The sequence below is a fragment of the Macrobrachium nipponense genome, chromosome 39, assembly GCF_015104395.2.
Source record: "Macrobrachium nipponense isolate FS-2020 chromosome 39, ASM1510439v2, whole genome shotgun sequence".
NCBI classification, from domain to species: Eukaryota; Metazoa; Arthropoda; class Malacostraca; order Decapoda; family Palaemonidae; genus Macrobrachium; species Macrobrachium nipponense.
This window is the reverse complement of record NC_061099.1, coordinates 6,574,132-6,594,517: the sequence shown is the minus strand read 5'-3', so window position 1 is coordinate 6,594,517 and position 20,386 is coordinate 6,574,132. Positions and strand designations below refer to the sequence as shown.

The 20,386-nt window shown below is 36.3% G+C and overlaps 2 protein-coding genes and 1 long non-coding RNA gene across 4 annotated transcripts in view; 1 reads left to right on the top strand and 2 right to left on the bottom strand.

Moving 5' to 3' along the window:
• LOC135210073 (probable cationic amino acid transporter) overlaps positions 1-20,386 on the top strand; it is a 291,242-nt gene that overhangs the window by 131,046 nt on the left and 139,810 nt on the right. The window lies entirely within an intron of this gene.
• Positions 4,912-8,201, bottom strand: LOC135210072 (uncharacterized). Its single transcript, XR_010313447.1, has 3 exons — positions 8,068-8,201; positions 6,991-7,103; positions 4,912-6,616 (listed from the first exon to the last, which is right to left on the bottom strand). It is a non-coding gene; the product is annotated as an uncharacterized LOC135210072 (long non-coding RNA).
• LOC135209900 (adenylate cyclase, terminal-differentiation specific-like) overlaps positions 10,832-20,386 on the bottom strand; it is a 33,146-nt gene continuing 23,591 nt past the window's right edge. Inside the window, exons 4-7 of the mRNA XM_064242641.1 lie at positions 16,397-16,775; positions 15,853-16,334; positions 13,095-13,333; positions 10,832-12,048 (exon numbers count right to left, since the gene is read on the bottom strand). Coding sequence (XP_064098711.1) covers positions 11,857-12,048; positions 13,095-13,333; positions 15,853-16,334; positions 16,397-16,775 — 1,292 coding nt within the window. The 3' untranslated portion in view covers positions 10,832-11,856. The remainder of the gene's footprint in view (positions 12,049-13,094; positions 13,334-15,852; positions 16,335-16,396; positions 16,776-20,386) is intronic.

The window sequence follows — 20,386 nt, the reverse complement described above, 5'->3', positions numbered from 1 at the left end:
TAATGCTGTGGTCATGCAACAACAATAGATGTTGAGGTGTTATAATAATAATAATAATAATGATAATAATAATAATAATAATAATAATAGTATAATCCGATTGGATCTAGTTTGTCTTACCCCGAGTGACAGTAAGGGAGAAATGACACAGCCACCCTCCCCATGCAAACCGGTTTGTCTGCCTCATATGGGGCGGGGTAGGTAGGGGAACGTGAGGTTAGGGGAGACGTCCACCTTCCTGCAAACCCGTTTGTCCGTCCCGGGTGTTGGCCGGATAGGTTGGGGATCGGGAGGGTAAGAGAGACAGCAGCGCCGAGTTCCAGCGCGTCAACGAGCTCGTATTCATTAAGTGATAATAATTTTCGTCTGTTTGGAGATTAGGAGGTATTTCTTCAATAAATTTTCTCCCAGACGCAATCCAAGAAGATTGGTAACGCGTATTCACCTCAGCCGACCCAGATTCATTTTCTTTGCTCTGAAGACAGTCTGTTTTAGCATGCTTTTATCCTTACACAAGCTGCCTGTCAATTCATCGAGCGGGCACTAGCAGTTTTTATTTTATCTAATGTTAAAGTTAGCCATGATCGTGCATCTGGCATCGCAACAACACAGGCCACCACAGCCGGTTGAGAGGGACGTGGGCCGGGGCTGAGAGTTTCATACAGAATTATTCGCTGTACAGAACACTCGATTGCGCCGAAGAAACTTCGAAGTATTTTTTTATTTGTTTCGTATTGTCTCGAGCTTATGTCGATTTCCGTAATTTTAACTTGCTGAGTTGGCAGAAAATAATACCATCTTATCCCTCGAAAGTTTCGTCTATGAGTTTGCTCAGCTTAAAGTCGCCACGTTTTTGTTTCACTAGTAGCTGTGCATAGTCTTCCATTTTGTGGACGACTCCAGCCCTTTGTAAGTATATAATATGTTTTTGTTGATGATAACACTCATCTAGACTTTTTTAAGTAATATTATGTGTTCCTTTTCATGAATAACGCTTCTTGTTATTGTGAACATTTTACTTTTGGTAAAAAAAAAAAAAAAACTATTCACTTATGGAACAGTTTTACCCCGTCTTGCATCTACGGAAGATGTAATCCTCAGTAAATTTACACATCCCTGATTTATTTTTTAAAGTACATGCTTAACGAGTTTGTTGTAAACATGGGTGCTCTTCATTTTATTTTTGTCCATTTTTCATTTTATCCTTTCTATTTCAGACGTAACCAAGTATAGGAGACCCATTTCTAGTACTTGAAGTCTTTCTCAAGTACTTACCAACCAGTCTAGGCACTTGAGACCTTTTTAAGGAATGGAGACCCTCCTGTGTATCTGAGACACGTTTCAGAATCTTGAGTTTCCCAAAGTACTTGAGACATTTCCTACTTTCTGTAGACTTCCCTATGTTCTGGAGACACTTCCTAAAGTACTTAAGACCTCTGATACATAGTTGTTATCCATTCATCTTACTTTAGGTACCTTGTAGGTCCTATGGTTGAGTCTTTAGTATTTGAGATACAACCTTCTTGATTTTACGCCTTCAGTCAGATGTGAGAAGAGTAAATTAACCTCCAGTGATGTAGATCCTTGACAAACAACGCGAGACCACACTAATTGCTTTCGGCACTCCTTATGATCTGGAGACCACGTTTGAGTGCGTCATCCAGACAAGCTTTGCTTACGTTAGGCTGCTGCTGAGTACTTGAGTCGCCGACTGCTTAATTTTAGACCCCTTCTTGGTATTCCAAAGTCCATTGCAAGTATTGCAATACCTTCTTGTTGAGTGATATACTGCACTGCACAGGGGACTCCACTGTAAAACTCTTGACCTTGCGTGACTTTTGACCATGAAAGTAGTTGAGACTCCTCGACCTTCAGATTTCTCTCTCTCTCTCTCTCTCTCTCTCTCTCTCTCTCTTCTCATATATATATATATATATATATATTATATATATATATATTATATATATATATATATATTATATGTATGTATGTATGTATGTGTGAACATCTTATCATAAAGAAAGAACTTTCATTTGTTGACATATGTGCGAGATCATCCCTTTGTCTGGGGAGAATATTTGAGCAGTTTATTGGCAATTGGCAGATCGTTTCCTCCCGCATGTTTGTTTTCATTTAGATCCCCTCTTGCAAAGAGGATTTGACTTCTTAAAAAGGGAGAAAAGAGAGTTTATTTACTCTTCGAAGTTCTTCTTCGCCTTGCAATTGGTATTCATAGATATATTTCACATGAAATTCGTGCGTGTGTTTGAATATGTATCGTGCGTTTTTCTTTTTCCAAAATATAAATAGTGTTTGTTTTCTTGATGGAGTTTTTTCACGGGAAGAGTATATGCTTGACTGGTTTCTTTGGAGTGACATCTTAACTGATTAAGTCTTCTTGTGATGTTTAGATTTGATTTTTGGAATGGTTTTTTCTTAACCTCGAAACGAAATAGTTTTTTGATAATGAAATGGAGAAAATCCTTGAGGAAAAAAAGTATATGTGATATATACACGTACACACAAACATTTATATAGTATGTATGTATATATCTACGTACATACACACATTATATATATATATATATAATATATATATATATATATATATATATATATATATATATATAGGGTATGCCAAACAGCAGTCAGAAATAAGGTGCAAGAACAGAAGAAAATACATGTAGGAGGGTAACTATAATACTTCCTCAGCAACATATAGCAGCAGATGCCAACAATTAACGTGGAATGCAATATGCTACCCGTATGCTGGTGCAGAACAATTTACGCCTTAGGAAACGTAATTCTGGGAGCCAGATTCATCGTTGGAAATCCTTACCTATTTTGTTTCTGATTGCGCCAAGAGCAACCTCGCCAGATCCTGCAGTACAGCGTTCCTCTCTCTCTCTCTCTCTCTCTCTCTCTACTCTCTCTCTCCTCTCTTTTCTTTTGCAGCGTTGGTTGTGCGTGCAACTGGAAGCATTGGTCTCTGTGGCATAAACTTTACGAACATTCTGTTTTGTTGGTGAGAGCACCCAGGCGTTTGTGGCCCGTCTAAAGATGTTCCTCTTTTTATTCTGCGTGTGACACGTGTGACATGTAGTTCTTTCGTTTTGTTTTCGAGTTAATATTGGAGAGAGAGAGTGTACATAAATTTATTTATCGTATTTATGTTAGTAAGCCATTTTTGGCTTAGTTTTACTTTGATGTTAACCGTTGTATGGCAATGTATGTTTGTTTCACTATAATTATATATATATATATATATATATATATATATATATATATATATATAATATCACCTACAGATCCACATTTTTATACAGGTGGGGGGGGGGGGGGGTTCTCTCGTCATCTCAGTTCTCTCTCACCTCTCGCTCTCTCTCGTCGGTCTCTCTCTCTCTCCTCTCTCTCTCTCTCATATGTATATATATATATATATATATATATATATATATATATATATATATATATATGAATAATTATCACATCGAACCGTGCCATATATATCAATTCAAGCTACAAATGTAAACTTTAATTATCTAAATTCACTTTTACTCCCACCAAGAATGATATAGGTTTTCACTATATGTACCGAAGGGGAATTTTTTAATTGATAATAATTTCGTCCCCCCATGGATCGAACCACCGTCAAGTGGACGGGGACGATCAGGACGGTCAGTGACGCTATCCAATCAGCCACAGAGGACGCTATAAGTTCATATCGATTCTGACCTTACAAATCACCCTCGATCTGGATGCTTTCGTAATTAGAATCGATATGAAACCCCGTCTACCATGGGGGGACGAAATTATTATCAATTAAAAAATTCCCCTTCGGTACATATATGAAAATATATCATTTGGGAGGTAAAGTGAATTTAGATATTAAAGGACATTTGTAGCTTGAATTGATATATAAATGGATCACGGTTCGATGTGATAATTATTCATAACAAAAGGCTAGGCTACGTTCTGTCAAACGCTCGAATTGGCCAACATGGTAGACGAGGTTTCATATCGATTCTAAATTACGAATGCATCCAGATCGAGGGTGATTTGTAAGGTCAGAATCGATATGAACTTATAGCGTCTCTGTTGGCTGATTGGATAGCGTCACTGACCGTCCTGATTTCGTCCCGTCCACTTGGACGGTGGTTCGATCCCATGGGGGGGACGAAATTATTATCATTAAAAATTCCCAAACCCCTTCGGTACATATATGAAAATATATCATTTGGGATGGTAAAAGTGAATTTAGATATTAAAGGACATTTGTAGCTTGAATTGATATAAATAAAATGGATCCACGGTTCGATGTGATAATTATTCATAACAAAAGGCTACGTTCTGTCAAACGCTCGAATTGGCCAACATGGTAGACGGGGTTTCATATCGATTCTAATTACGAATGCATCCAGATCGAGGGTGATTTGTAAGGTCAGAATCGATATGAACTTATAGCGTCTCTGTTGGCTGATTGGATAGCGTCACTGACCGTCCTGATTTCGTCCCCGTCCACTTGGACGGTGGTTCGATCCCATGGGGGGGGGGGGACGAAATTATTATCAATTAAAAAATTCCCCTTCGGTACATATATGAAATATATCATTTGGGTAGGTAAAGTGAATTTAGATATTAAAGGACATTTGTAGCTTGAATTGATATATATATCTATATATAAAAGAGGCATATTACATAAATATAGGAATCTACAGGTCAATTTTTACCTGTCAAGCACAGTGCCCTCTTCACTTCTCGAAAAGTGTTGAGAATTATTTGTTGTAGATTTAATCCTACAGAATCATATTATATTTTTCTCGAGGAATCCATGAGCCAGACAGGTAGAGGGACCTTATGTCTCCAGAAAAAGTCTCATTTCAAAAGGTGGCTGTGAAAAACGCAGTCGTCTTTCTTGAAAAGTTAAAATCTTTTATTTCCTACAAGCTCCAACAATATAAATCATCTTAAATCATCTCATTATTCAAAAGTGATATAAAACATACAGGTCATTAGCTACAAAAATATTAAATTTGGAATTTATCTAATAGATTTTTTTAAGATATACTTTTTTATTTTTTTTATTTTTCTTATTTTTTAGTTCTGTTAGCATACTACTGGCAGTAAAACTGGACATTATTTGCGCATGGTATTATGGTAGCCATGGTACCGTAGGATACAAACCTATGTCTTAAGTTTTAGTCATGGTACCCTAGGGTACAAACCTATATCTTAAATTTTAGTCATGGTACCCTAGGGTACAAACCTATGTCTTAAGTTTTAGTCATGGTACCCTAGGGTACAAACCTATGTCTTAAGTTTTTATGGATCAGTTCCTTTCCTGTTCTGGTGGAAAATCGTGAACCTTTGTTTGTGTGTGGGTGTGTGAGTGTTTGTGGTTTCTTTTTATGCAGTTACCTTGGTGAGAATCTTTGCAGGCATAATAACATGCGCAAACGAATTCTGATGTTTTACCTTGTCTGCTACAGAAGTATGGTTACCATCTCCTGAGTTTTGTTATACTAATGTTATTAGTAGAAGCTGTAGTAATGTATGCATATATGTATGTGTATATATATATATATATATATATATATATATATATATATATATGTATGTATAACATGAAGTGTGTGTGTGTGTGTGTGTGTGTCCGCTTTTGCGTGGATGTGTTCGTGTGTGCGCATTGTATGCATATAAATATATGAGCACCTAAATACTTTACGTTGTAATGTATTTGTTAATGTCTTTTTCAAGATATAAAATTTTGTATAAGTGTTGGGGAATCTATATCAATTAATATTAAAAAATATCTACACTATTTCATACGGGCCTTGTACATTACATGCTTGTGTGTGTATTATCCGCATGTATACACTAATACACGCACATTTGTTCCCAAACATGCATTGATATGTATTTGCTCATACATGCACACATGAGCGTCATATGTGTCTACCTTTTATACAAATGCATTTTTGTGTTTATATATATATCTATATGTTGGGCATACAGAGTATATGAATATATACAGCGTGTAAATCATATCAGTTATAATATGTCCATATAAAACTATGGTGCATACAGAAAAACTTTCTAAAAATAAAAGTTCCCCTAATTTCTGTTCACTGTTTAGTTCAGTTTCAGCTAAGTAAACTAAATGTATCTCATTGAAGTTCAAGAAGATAGGCACGGTTATTGGCTGGAACTTATCTTCGCCTCAGCAAAAGTAGACTAAATGTATCTCATTGAAGTTCAAGAAGATAGGCACGATTATTGGCTGGAACTTATTTTCGCTTGCGTTGTTTAGTTTCAGTCACTTAAAGCTACAAGTGGGTTGTGAGGAGGAATATTAATTCCTCCTTCTCTCACTCCTAATCTTCCTCCTCCTCCTTCGTCATTGTTTACTCGTTTTCTTCATGTACTGCTTCTTCTACTTCTTCTTTTTGTGTGTTTTCTTTCCAGGCTGCTGTCTTGCTTTGTACATAAATATAAAGGTATACATCTAGGAACAACCAGTTTGCGCGAGGGCTGATTGAGAGACACGTCTGCTTCATCCTCCGTTTCGTCGTATGTTTCATATGCAGTTTCAACATTTTGCCGGTGATTTTAACCTCTGAAACAGAGAAGGAAACATGACAGCTTTGACGGTAATGGCTTCTTCTCGAGGCTCTGTAAATTACCGTAAAACGGGAGAAGTGTTGGTGTCTCTTTATATTAGAAATGGCTATGTAGAGCGAATATGTTGCTTGAATTTCGAGGTTCCTTTAGCAGCAAGCAGTCAGTAGTGCATTGGCTGCTTTCATGCACAAGCATTGGATGCAACCCAATATATGTTTGGATATATATATGTGTGTGTGTGTATACGCATTGGATAGTACTGAATGATTATTAACATACGTCATATTTGCCACAAATTCTCTCGTGCTTGAAATGAAGGTATCGTCAGCATTTTGGGTTTCAGATATTTATACGTCATCAGATACTGACCGGTCCATTTTCCGCGCAGCCACGAAATTGATTACGGTCGATGGGTTTAGTTGTTCCGGCTAATATGGGTTCTGTTGGTGGTTCTTGCTCTCCCTCTGTTCTTGCTCGTGTTGCTGTAAAAAGAAAATATTAAGTTTATTAGTGATACCATCTTTGCTACAGAATCTTAATACTTAGTATTGTAGGTTTCTGTAATGGGAAACTACTGTGCCGGCTTTGTCTGTCCGTCCGCACTTTTTCCTGACCTCTCTTTTTTTTCTGTCGCACTTTTCCTGTCCGCACTTTTTCCCTGTCCGCACTTTTTTCTGTCCGCCCTCACATTTTAAAAACTCCTGAGGCTAGAGGGCTGTAAATTGGTATGTTGATCATCCACCCTCCATTCATCAAACACACCAAATTACAGCCCACTAGCCTCAGTAGTTTTTATTTTTATTTTTATTTAGAGTTAAAGTTAGCCATAATCGTGCGTCTGGCATCGCAACGTGTGTGTGTGTGTGTGTGCCTTTTCTTCTAATGGGAGGAAGGATGCATTCGTTATACCATTAATGGAATTGATGGGAATTTTTTTAAGGGGGCGCCCACTGAAACTAAGAATATTTATTGTAAAGATATTAGCTGTGAAATTGACACTTGTCCTGAGTGGAAAATGTTAAATTAAATGACTAATATATATATATATATATATATATATATTTTATATTTATATATAAAATTATATGTATATGATATAATTTTATATATATATTTGTTTGTGTGTGTTTGTTTTTTTGTGTTTTTAAAACTTAGCCTGAAGACACACAAACCTACCACCACGAGAGTTCAATCTAAGATATATATATATATATATATATATATATATATATATATATATATATATATACACACACACACACACACACACACGCACACACACACATGATGAACAGAAGGGGGATGGGTCCTGAAAGACGTGAGCAGGCCCCACCGGGTCATACTGCCCTCGAAAAGTTATAATGGACTCTCTCTCTCTCTCTCTCTCTCTCTTCTCTCTCTCTCTCTCTCTCTCTCTCTCATTGCGATTGATTGATAGGTACTCACGACGACGATGGCGAAGCAGAGCAGCAGGACCTTTACCATTTCATGTCTACCTCCTTCGTGAGCTTCATGCGGTCTTGGAGAGCTCCGTCGTAATCTCTCCCACTTGGGCGCCCTCAGAGAGAAGATCTGCAGTTGCCAGAGGGCATAGCATATTAGACATTTGCGTGTATATATATATATATATATAATATATATATATATATATATATATATATATATATATATATGTATGTATGTATGTATGTATATGTATATATATATGTATGTATATATATATATATATATATATATATATATATATATATATTACAATTCCAAGAGAAGAAAATGGTGTAAAAATGTTAATTTTTCTATTAATTCGAGAGAAATAAAATTTAAATGATGTAAAGGAAGGGTTTAATTTTTTTTTTTTCGAGAGAATCAAAATTTAAATGGTGGAAAAATATTGTAAAAATGTCAATTTTTCTTGTATTAATTCGAAAGAATTAAAATTTAAATGGTGTTAAAAAATGGTTTAATTTTTTTTTTCGAGAGAAATATACTTTTAAAGTGGTGGAAAAAATAGTGTAAAAATGTTAATTTTTTTTATTAATTCGAGAGAAATAAAATTTAAATGATGTAAAAAATGGTTTAATTTATTTTATTCGAGAAAAACAAATTTTTTTTTAAATGGTGGAAAAAGTAGTGTAAAAATGTTATTTTTTTATTAATTCGAGAGAAATAAAATTTAAATGATGTAAAAAAAAATGATTTAATTTTTTTTTATTCGAGAAAATTTTTTTTTAATGATGTAAAAAATAGTGTAAAAATGTTACATTTGTTTTTATTAATTCGAGAGAAATAATTCTTTATTGGTGTAAAAAAATGGTTTGATTTTTTTTATTCGTGAGAAAAAATATTAAAGAAATGGTGGAAAAACTTGTAAATATTTCATTAATTAGAGAGAAAAGTAAATTTAAAAAGTCATGAACATTTTTAAAATTTTTATTCGAGAGAGAAAAATAAATTTTAAAAATGCTGAAAATTTTTTATTTTTTTATTTAAGAGAAAATTAGATTTAAAAACTGCTGAAAAGTTTCTTTTATTTTTATTCGAGAGAAAAGTAAATTTAAAACCTGCTCTAAAAATTATTTTTATTCGAGAGTTAAAAATAAATTTGAAAGCTGCTGAAAATTGTTTTTAATAGACAGAGAAAAATAAATTACAAAAACTGCTAGGAAAAATTATTTTTATTCGAGAGAGAAAAATCAATTTAAAAACTGTTGAACAAAACTTTTATTTTTATTCGGGAGAGAAAAATAAATTTAAAAACTACTGAAAAAATATATTTTTTTATTCGAGAGAGAAAGATAATTTGAAAAACTGCTGAAAGAAATTTAGTTATTGGACAAAGAAAAAATAAATTTAAAATCTGCTGAAATAATTTTAACTATTCCATAGAGAAAACTAAATTTAAAAATGGAGAAAGTTAGTGAAATTATTTTAATTCTATTGAATTAGAAAATAAATAATGTGGGGAAAATATTGTGTCAATTCGAGTTAATTGGGTAAATAATGGTTTAATGTTATTTTTTATTCATTCAAGAGAAAGAAATATTTATAAAATGGTGTCAACATTTTCTTTTAAATTCTAGGGGATAAGAAGTTAAGTGAAGCGGGAAGAATTTTGATTCGAAGTAAAAAATATTTTAAAGAAATAAAAAAAAATTGGTATAAACAATATTTTTTAATTCGAGGGAATAAGAAAGTGAATGATGTGGGATTTTTTTTAAATTCGAGGTAAAAAGAAATGAAAAAATATACATTTTTTCCTTAGGGAATATTAAATGACATTTATGAACAAAGAAGGATAAAAATGATCCTGATTGTTAACAAAGCTTCGAACCAAATAAGTCAGTCTTTGAAACGAATTACAGAAAAAAGGCTTTGATCAACTACCATAGCCAAATTGAGCACGTTCACGACGTCTGCATTGAGAAATTCGGCCATGATGAAATCTGATAAAGAGATCAATTTTCGTTGGACCTGTCACAGAGAGAGAGAGAGAGAGAGAGAGAGAGAGAGAGAGAGAGAGAGAGAGAGAGGTAAATGAGGAAAGAAAGAACGTGAATCTGAAATGTAGATGAGCTGACATGAATTCCAGATCTCGGATTAAAGATATGACAGGGAATGACTTCGCTTCCTTCCTCTGGTCTTCCTGCCAGCCTGTCTCCTCCTCTCCTCCTCCTCCTCCTCCTCCTGTCCTCCTCCTCCTCCTCCTCCTCCTCCCCCCCAGGAGATTGGAGTACAACTCCAACCATAATTGAGTTTCTTCCGAAAGTAGTTTTGCATATGACCGCTGTGATGCAAATTTATGAATCCCAATGAAGAGTCGTCTGTAAACGATTAGCCCATAAATCAGTGGTGATGGGGATGTGGATGGGGATGGGGGGGGGGTGGGGTGGGGGGGGGGGGGGGCCGATGGGTGGCCGATGTGGGTGGGGGGGGGGGGGTTTAGGGATTTGGAGTGGTGGCGGGGGATAGGGATGGGTGGCTATTTTCGAATTGGGTTGGGGTGGGGTGGGGTGGGGTGGGTTGGTAGCCTAGCTGGCGAGATTCCAAAAACTGATGAAACAAGTGAGATTATCAAAGCCTCCCTTTCTCCTCCTCCTCCTCCTCCTCCTCCTCCTCCTCCTCCTCCTCTTCTTTTTCTTCTTCTTCTTCTTATCGATTTCATGCGTCATTCTCGTCCGTTTGAGGAATTGATTTCCAAATGACTTGACAATGTTTCTTGTGTGGAGAGAATCCGCAGCCAAAATAAATGTTATTGTATTAATCAAGCGATTATTATTGTTGGTAAATATGCAAACGTATGTTCATAATGCTCTTAAGAATAGAAGTGAGTGTCCACATATGTTTGTGTATATAATAATAGATTAAAAAGAATTCTCAAGTTCATACTTATAGTGTAAATCTATTATGTTCGTTATCCTATCAATATTACACAAAGATATTTAAACACAAACATAAAACATGTACAGAAATATTCTCAAAACTTCATTATGGAAATACTAATGATGTTCTCCTACTTCTAATTTTAATAATTATAGAAATTAATTTATATTTTTTGCCTTTGTATAATTGTGAATAACTTCTCCTGATTTATGAATGTTAGTGAAACCAGCAGTTGAATGGTAGTCAAATTTCATGTCTTGAGCAAGTCTGAAATCATTAACAATGAACTGATTTGAGTGGAGGAGAAATAAAGAGGTTCTCCTGTAGTCTTGCTGGTAATAGTGAACGCTCGTAACTCAGGAAAGTCTTACATTCGAGTTAAAACCTTCCCAGAGAAATGAGTTGTATTCTTTCATGCAAATGTCAGTTACATTATGACACAGACATAATATTATATATATAGTTGTGCGTATGTTGTGTGTAAATGGCTTTCCGTTCGTATGTATCACATATGTGGTCCCCGTAGGGGGGTAGTGCCGTCAGTGCACCTCATTCGGTGCAATGTAGGCATTACTTAAGGTTCTTTGCAGCGTCCCTTCGGCCCCTAGCTGCAGCTACTTTCATTCCTTTCACTGTTCCTCCGTTCATATTCTCTTTCTTCCATCTTACACCCTCTGCTAACAATTGCTTCATAGTGCAACTGCTTTGAGGTTTTCCTCCTGTTACACCTTTCAAACCTTTTGCTGTCAATTTCCGTTTCAGCGCTGAATGGCCTTAGTTGCCCCAGTGCTTGGCATGATGCCAAAAACCTACATAAATCAAATCAAATCACAGATATGTGGTCCTTTAAGAATGTCATACCGAAAGAGTTTTATCCTGCGAGATTGAACCCACCGTGTAATTTGGCTTATCGCAGCACCTCTGCTCCTTCTGCACCGTCAGGAGTCTGTCTCCCGCCGGGTTGGTCAGCACGAGCCTTCTCCAGGAGGACCCGTCGTTCGTAATCGATCCCATTTTGATGTCCGGGCGTAAGGTGACTTCGGCCGTCTGAAAAGGCACGATTTGACAGAAATTTTTTTACAAAACTGGAAAAAATTGTTGAAAGGTTACACAAGTGGAGGTTTTGCTTCTGTTTTCGTTTTTCGTTTTATCAGAAACAGAGGTCGACACAGAAAAGGGGGCGACAAGCTAATAAAAACGTGACGACGCTCCAGAGCAGAGGCAACAATAATACTCATATCGATGTCAGGAGTAGCGGGGAACTTTATGGATTTCTCTCTCTCTCTCTCTCTCTCTCAGAAGCCTTATAGGGTCATCCAGTTAGGTAGTTTTAGTTGCCAGCGTTGACAGCTCCACCAGCTGACAGAGGTCTTTGTTATTATTATATGTGTATTATAATTAGGCAGACGCATTCTCTTCTGAAATGCTACAGTGTTGTTGCATTCAGCCTCTTAAATGTTATATCAAGGATTAAAATACTGTGCAGAATATTCTATACAGTTTCAGGGCCTCCTCATACACACACACACACACACACACACACACAGACGGGTGTTAATGGTGTCTCGTTATATATTATTGTACTATAATGAACCATCAGTTTCTGTCATGCACTTATATCGTTTCCTTGATATTATGGTCGATTTTAGCTAAACCTTTTGCGACCATCGATACTAACAGTATTCCTACTGATACAAAACCTTAGTATTAATGGTATATAAATCAATCAGTCATGTAATGCTACTACTTGCCAGACAGTACATCGTCGAATTCACTTACCCAAGTGCCCCGTAGGGGAATAGTGCCGTCAGTGCACCTCATGCGATGCACTGTAGGCATTACTGAAAGGTTCTTTGCAAGCGTGCCTTCGGTCCCTAGCTGCAACCCCTTTCGTTCTTTTTACTGTACCTCCTTTCATATTTTCTCTCTTCCATCTTACTTTCCACCCTCTCTTAACAATTATTTCACAGTGCAACTGCTTTGAGGTTTTCCTCCTGTTACACTTTTCAAACCTTTTACTGTCAGTTTCCGTTTCAGCGCTGAATGACCTCATAGGCCTAAATTCTATATTCCATTCAATTCAGTTGACTTACCCAAGAGTTGAAGCAGCACATCTGGGATTCGAAGTTGACCTCCGTGACGAGGGCGTCTTGCATCATGAGATCTCTCAGGAAGAATTTCATGGGCTGGGTGTTCCTGTTGCAGCAGGCCAGCAGGGGCACCCGCTTCAGGAACTTGAAGCATTTGTATTCGTTCGGTTCCCAGTCCCTTCTCACCTGGAAGAGGACGCTCTTGTTCTCGCCCAGGACCTGGTACTTGCCGCCCTTTTGCGCTGCAAAGGAAGTGGTGGATGAGGTGCTTGGGGGAGACGAGTGAAGGGGGAGTTGAGGGGGGACAGAAATTAAAGGGGAATGAGGAGGAAATGTTTGTGGAAGAGGGGAGAATGGAAAAGTGGGGAAACATTCATGTTTTTAATACTTACTGAAGATAAGAATTGCTCGTTATGAAGAAGTGGGCCACCTAAAAGATATTGCAATGGAGAAGCAGTGGTAAAAAACATTAAAGATTGAGGATGTTGAAGTAAGTGGGATAAGATTGGAATGGAACACGAAGAATGTGGTAACGTTACGGAAATGTTGCTGATAGTATAGAAGTTGAAGACACAGAACACGTTACAAGAACACAAAGATTATAAAAATGGGAGAAAAATTGGTGGAAAAAAAATGCAATCAAAATGGCCAGCAAAGAATGTTGACTTATAGACAACACGGAGAGTAAATTGTAGAGAACGGAAAGCAAAGCACAGTAAAATACTAAGACTGTAAGAATGGGTGAAGTACTGGCGAGAACTGCAGAAAATGGAGACAAGATACAATAGTCTCAATAGTATCCAAATAATAGCTCCTACGATTTTATGTCCAATCTGCAATGAAGTTGAACATTTGCTGCTGAAACTATAATAGTCTCATTATTTGAAGAATAAAAGTGTTCCGAACAGAAGACCCGTTTTTCACAATTGACCAGTGGAAGTAAATGTCATTTGTGGCTTTAATCCTGTCATTGCCAACGTCCCCCTGATCTTTGATGACGGTCATAAATGGCGCATTGATGAACCTTATCATTCCGGCGTGAATTCAGCTCTGAATACGGAAAATGGTGGTGTATTTCAGTGAATGTATTTGGTCTCTGTATTGCAGAATTTTGTGCGATGCCATGAGAAATGAGGCTGTAAGCTATAGCATTGATTGTGGCGAGACTCCTGTGTTTGCAGTATCTGTCAAAATATTCAATTTAAAACAGCAACCTGTCGTAAAAAAAGAAACAAAAAATCATCAGCAGAGGTAAATAACGACCTGTATTGAAATAACGAAGAAAGGACAGCTTATCTTTGAAATGTCAGGTTCAAAATATGGCTACTTCAAGCTTTAAAGAATTCAAAACCACTTATTAGTTTCCGCCTCATTTCGACTGTGCAGGATTAATCCGTCAGGATTTCCCTTTTGTTTGTTGCTGAATTGAAGGGCTTATATTTATCAACATGAAAATAGCATAGAACTGTTTACGTTCTGTCAGAATCTATGAACTGAATGAAATGCTTTGTATTGCGAGTATCTGTTATTTTACGTTTGAGATGCGCTTGTAATGACTTAAAGAGGCTTTTTTGAAGCATTTTGATGAGTATTGGACCAAATTTCGTTTCTGCATCACTGTAGTCTACTTCAGTTCCTTAACATAAATAGGAAATATGTTTATTTATTTGTTCATGTAATTGTGTACCATTAGAAGGCGGGGTAGTTGTCTAGTTATAAAGTAGACTTGAGTTATTATTATTATTATTATTATTATTATTATTATTATTATTATTATTATTATTTTGGAAGAAGACCCTCTTTTAAACAAATTCTGTTGAATAAAATGGCAGAATTCGGCGAATTAATCTTATATATTATCTTTTCTATTTTTCTTATTACTCGCTTTTCTGGCTCAGCGATACTTTGCAATAATTGTCCAATATTCATATTGGGGATAATGCTGAAAGTGGTATTTTATTCAGAACAGGCTTTATTAATCCAAGACTAGTATTATCAGTATACTGGTGTTATCAGAATACTGGTATATGGGAGGGCGTTCCTCTGGTTCAGATCAAGCCTTCCCATATACCAGTATTCTGATAACACCAGTATACTGATAATACCAGTCTTGGATTAATAAAGCCTGTTCTGAATAAAATACCACTTTCAGCATTATCCCCAATATGAAAATTGGACAATTATTGCGAAGTATCGCTGAGCCAGAAAAGCGAGTAATAAGAAAAATAATAGAAAAGAAAATATATAAGATTAATTCGCTGAATTCTGCCATATTATTATTTTATTATTATTATTATTATTATTATTATTATTATTATTATTAAACCGAACTAAAACTTCTTACAGTTTTCTTCTGAAGATGGAAAAAAGAAACCCACAAAGTTACTGAGTGTAACATGTTTCCTTTTATTGTAAGTATTGTTGATACCTACAAGGAAAGTTATACTCAGTAACCCTGTGGGTTTCTTTTTCCATGATTATTATTATTATTATTATTATTATTATTATTATTATTATTATTATTATTATTTTTTTTTTTTTTTTTTTTTTTTTTTTTTTTTTTTTTTTTTTTTTTTTTTTTTTTAATTATCTTGAGAAGATGAGCCCTTTTCATACGGAACAAGCCCACAGGAGCCACTGGCCTGAAATTCAAGCTTCCAGAGAGTATGGTGTTCATTCGAAAGAAGTGACAGAAGGTGATGGGAAATACAGAAAGAGGTGATCAGTTATTTGAAAAAAAAGAAAATTCCAGAAGACTCACAGTTGCAATGGATGCTCTTGACGACCATCTGTGATATGCCTCCCAAGGCTTCAACGGTTGGCGGAATAAAAGGCCCATTTCGGTTTTTCCTGGGTGGTGCTTTGGCCACGTTGGTTTCACCCTCAAGCTGCTGCTGCTGTTGCTGTTGTTGTTGTTGCACCTTTTGCTGTGGCTGCTGTTCTTGCTTCTGCTGTTGATCCTGATGTGGTTGTTGCTTCTTTTCTTGCTGTTGCGTTTCTGGAGTCTTTTTCTTCTCTTGCTCCTTTTTCTTTTCTTGATCCTGCTGTTTTGCTGGTTGATCTGGTTGCTTCTTGTCCTGATCCTGTTGTTTCTGTTCTTGCTGTTGCTGCTTTTCCTGATCCGGTTGTTTCTGTTCTTGATCCTGTTGCTGCTTTTCCTGATCCGGTTGTTTCTGTTCCTGATCCTGTTGCTGCTTTTCCTGATCCGGTTGTTTCTGTTCCTGATCCTGTTGTTCTGCTTTCCTGCTGGGATCGGTTGTTTTCTGCCTTCCTGATCCGGTTGTTTCTGTTCCTGATCCTGTTGCTGCTTTTCCTGATCCTGTTGTTTCTGTTCTTGATCCTGTTGCTGCTTTTCCTGATCCTGTTGCTCCTGTTCTTGACCCTGTTGCTGTTTTTCCTGATCCTGCTGTTTCAGTTCCTGATCCGGTTGCTTCTGTTCTTGATCCTTTTGCTGCTTTTCCTGATCCAGTTGTTTCTGTTCTCGATCCTGTTGCTGTGGTTGTTCTGGCCCTGGCGATTGTGGTTGTTCCTCCTGTTGTGGTTGTTCCTGTTGTTCCTCCTGTTGCTGCCCCTGGGCTTGGGTCTGGTCCTTCCGAGGAAGTTCTTGGAGTTCGTTTTCTTCGGCTTCCTTGGGCGGCTCCTCCGGACTTCCCCCGGCCAAGGTTTCTTCTGTGCTCGTCATTCCTGTCGGGGAGAAACGGAGGGAATTTCTTAATCGTGGTGGTGATGAGCAATTTAGTGAAAGGAGACAATTTACTAACATTTTTTTTTTTTCGTAGGAAATAAATATTTAATGAGGTAAACATATCAACCAGCACACATTGGGGTTATACATTTCACTCTCATGGTGACCGTTAGATAATAATGCTTTTACAGACATTAACACAGATTAACAGACCGCACTAGTATATACATGTGTGTTTATATAGTAGAAACTCTGTTAATGGCATAGAAATCAAATAAACTGATTTTTACCTTTCCCTTCAACCTACTGGTGCTACCTATACCTTTATGTCCACCTGAAAAAGCTAAAAGATAACGCTTTGGTTTCCTCAAAATCATCCTAAGATAATTCCATTGCAGTGCAATTGACCCTGTCATTCAGCGTCATGCCAACCTTGTGTCGTTAAGGCCTTCAGAGGTAGGACAGGCCTATATGGGCCTCATGACACCTCTCTTGACTTTCTCAAGGAATTGAAAGATACGCTGACCCAAGTGTTTTGAATTAATATATGTTGGTTTGAAGAGGACTGTTCTCATTTGTGGGGATCCGTATTGAGGTTGATTTAAAGGCTTCTCATCTGATAACCAACCCAGGTCTTATACCCAACTTAGATTCACTTGACCTCTTCTGTAAGGGCACTACCTTCTGATTTCCTGCACGTATTATTTTGGCTATTGCTCCCTGGATATTATCGTGTATACGCTACCTCTACCTCATAGGACCCGAGGCCCTTATTTCCAATAGATTTTGCGAAGAAGTAATTCATACCTTTCACTGTCATAGCGTGGAATTCTCTAGCTCCCTACGTATTTCATAGGCCCGTAATTCTTATAGATTTTGCAAAGTAATTCATACCTTTCACTATCAAATTGTGGAATTCTCTAGCTTCCTACGCATTCCCTGAATCATTTAACCTGCCTGTTTAAAAAAAAAATCTTTTCATCATCTGTCATTTTTTGGCAGCCATATTTACCTCGGACATAATTAAGACTGGGCGATATCCTTTGAGCTAAACACTTTTTTATTCTTTTTTTATTCCTTCTAGAGTCAGCAATTAACCACGACTGAGGAACTAAAAAAAAAAGAGCAGCTTTGTAAATTAATAAAAGTGCGCATGCAAATGACATCGCTGGAAAAATAGACAATATTGACTCCTGCAGTGTTATTGGTTTGGGTCTGACGCTGTGACAGGAGCAAGGACTTCTTCGTCCTTTGTTTGCCACGTAATGTGTGTGCTTGGTTTTGCGCTGTATACTCTTACCTTCATATCAGCAAAAGGACTCTGTTTACTATTTCAATATTGGGAATTCCGTAGTGAATTACCCTGCTAAAATGTACAGAATGTTTGGCGTATTATGTTGTTATATAGCTCCCCTTTACACGATCATATATATATATATATATATATATATATATATATATATATATATATATTTGTGTGTGTGTGTGCGCGTGTATGTACTATATATATATATATATATATATATATATATATATATATATATATATATATATATATATATATATATATATGTATATATATTATAATATATGCATACATACATATATATTCGTATATTAAGCTATTTCATACAAACGTAATACGTTTCTCATTTATTTATATGTAACTGCAATTCCTTCAATGCAGTAATCATCCGAATGAAAAAAAAGCAACGTGCGCACGAAATATAAGTAAAAATGAGCATTTAGTTTAACATACAAACAAATACAGATTTTTATAAAGATACACCATGCTTCTACAATACAGAGCCTCTTCACATCTCAGCCCGATCCTGTTTGCTTGCCTTGCTTTCACTAACCATTGTTTTTAACAGCAATACAGCGGCAGTAATATTCCAGGTTCAGCTGTTTCGCTGGAAAGGAAATACTAAAGCTCTAGACGAAAGGGTGCTCCATAGGAGGTCACGTTGATAAACAGATGAGAAAATGCAATTTCGAAAACCGTTGTTCATTTAATTCATTTACAAGTTGAGAAATAATAAAGGGCGCCTAGTAAATGAAGAATTGGGGGTGGGGGGCGGGTTGCGACTTGTAATAGGCATTAAAGCGTAGGTGAATTTAAAAAAAAAGTTAGTTATTATATGATTTTTTTTCCCGTAGCAAAGCAAATAAAAAAAATGTAAATAAAAACTGGTGATTCATTGAAGAATATAAATTGAAGGAGAAATAAAATTGACAGTGGGTGTCTTTGAAGTCTTTGTCAAAGATAGTTCTCTCTCTCTCTCTCTCTCTCTCTCTCTCTCTCTCTCTCTCTCTCTCTCTCTCTCTCTCTCTGAGCACTGATCCTTTTTTTCTGTTTGATCAAGGTATTGAAAAAAAAATTAATTTTCATTTCCGGTAATAACCAGTGTTTGCTCTACTTCTGAATTTCTTTTTGGCCCGATATTTGCCCAAGGTAATTGGAGATAAGGTAAAAAAAAAAAAAAAAAAAAAAAAAAAAAAACAAAAAAAAAAAAACTTCCGGCTGCTCTTTGGTAGAAAAGTTAAGTTGTCTTTTGCCTTTGGGGGCATCTGATGACTTCTCGAGAACAAACGTTGTGAATAATTGATGACAAAGGAAAACTTCATTGTTTACATAAGAAAAAGTTCGTTCGTTTTTTATATATATTTTGGAACAGTCACACTCATCATTGCTGCTTGGGCAGACTGGGTAGTTTCGAACAACTTCAGGTTTTACCCTGCTGTTTTTAATATGAATTCGACCCCTGGAAGGGAAGTAGTGCCATCAGTGCACCTCACGCAGTGCGCTGTAGGCATTACTTAATGTTCTTTGCAGTGTCTTCTTGGTCTTACACTGCAACCCCTTTTATTCCTTTCCCTGTACCTCCGTTCCTAGTCTCTTTCATCTATCTTACTTTCCACCGTCTCCTAACAATTGTTTCATAGTGCAACTGCAAGATTTTCTTCCTTTTACGCCTCTAAAGCCTATATACTCCTTTTCAATGTTGATTGACCTCGTAGGTTCCAGTTCTTGGCCTTTGGCCTAAAATTAGTTTCCAGTTCCAATAAGAGTCGTCCTTTTTCTCTCATTGTCTTGAACTTTGAGACATAATATTTCAGTGCCTGTTTCACTCTGTCAAATGTCAGCTGGAAAATTTAATTTGTCGAGGGAGGCTTGTGTCCAATTTGCATATAATCAGCCTCAGAACTGCCTGGAGGAAGTTCCTGCTTGCTCTTGTTGGTACTTCTTCGCGTTTTTCCTTTGCTTTCTTATTATTGCTTGTGCTTGCTTGTATACGGCATGGGTTTGGGTCCTCTTGTTTTGTGGCTATTGGTGTTAGCTGTAGGAGTTTTATATCTGATATATATATGCATACGTATACGTATATGTGTTCATATGTATGTGCATATACTATATATATAATATATATTTACATATTTTTGTATCTATATACATACATACATATATATATATATATATATATATATATTATATATATATATATATATATATATATATATATATACACGTACATATATTGTGCGTTTTTTTTTTCAAGAGTACGACAGTACAGTAAAACAGTAATACTAATAAATTTCACGAAAATAA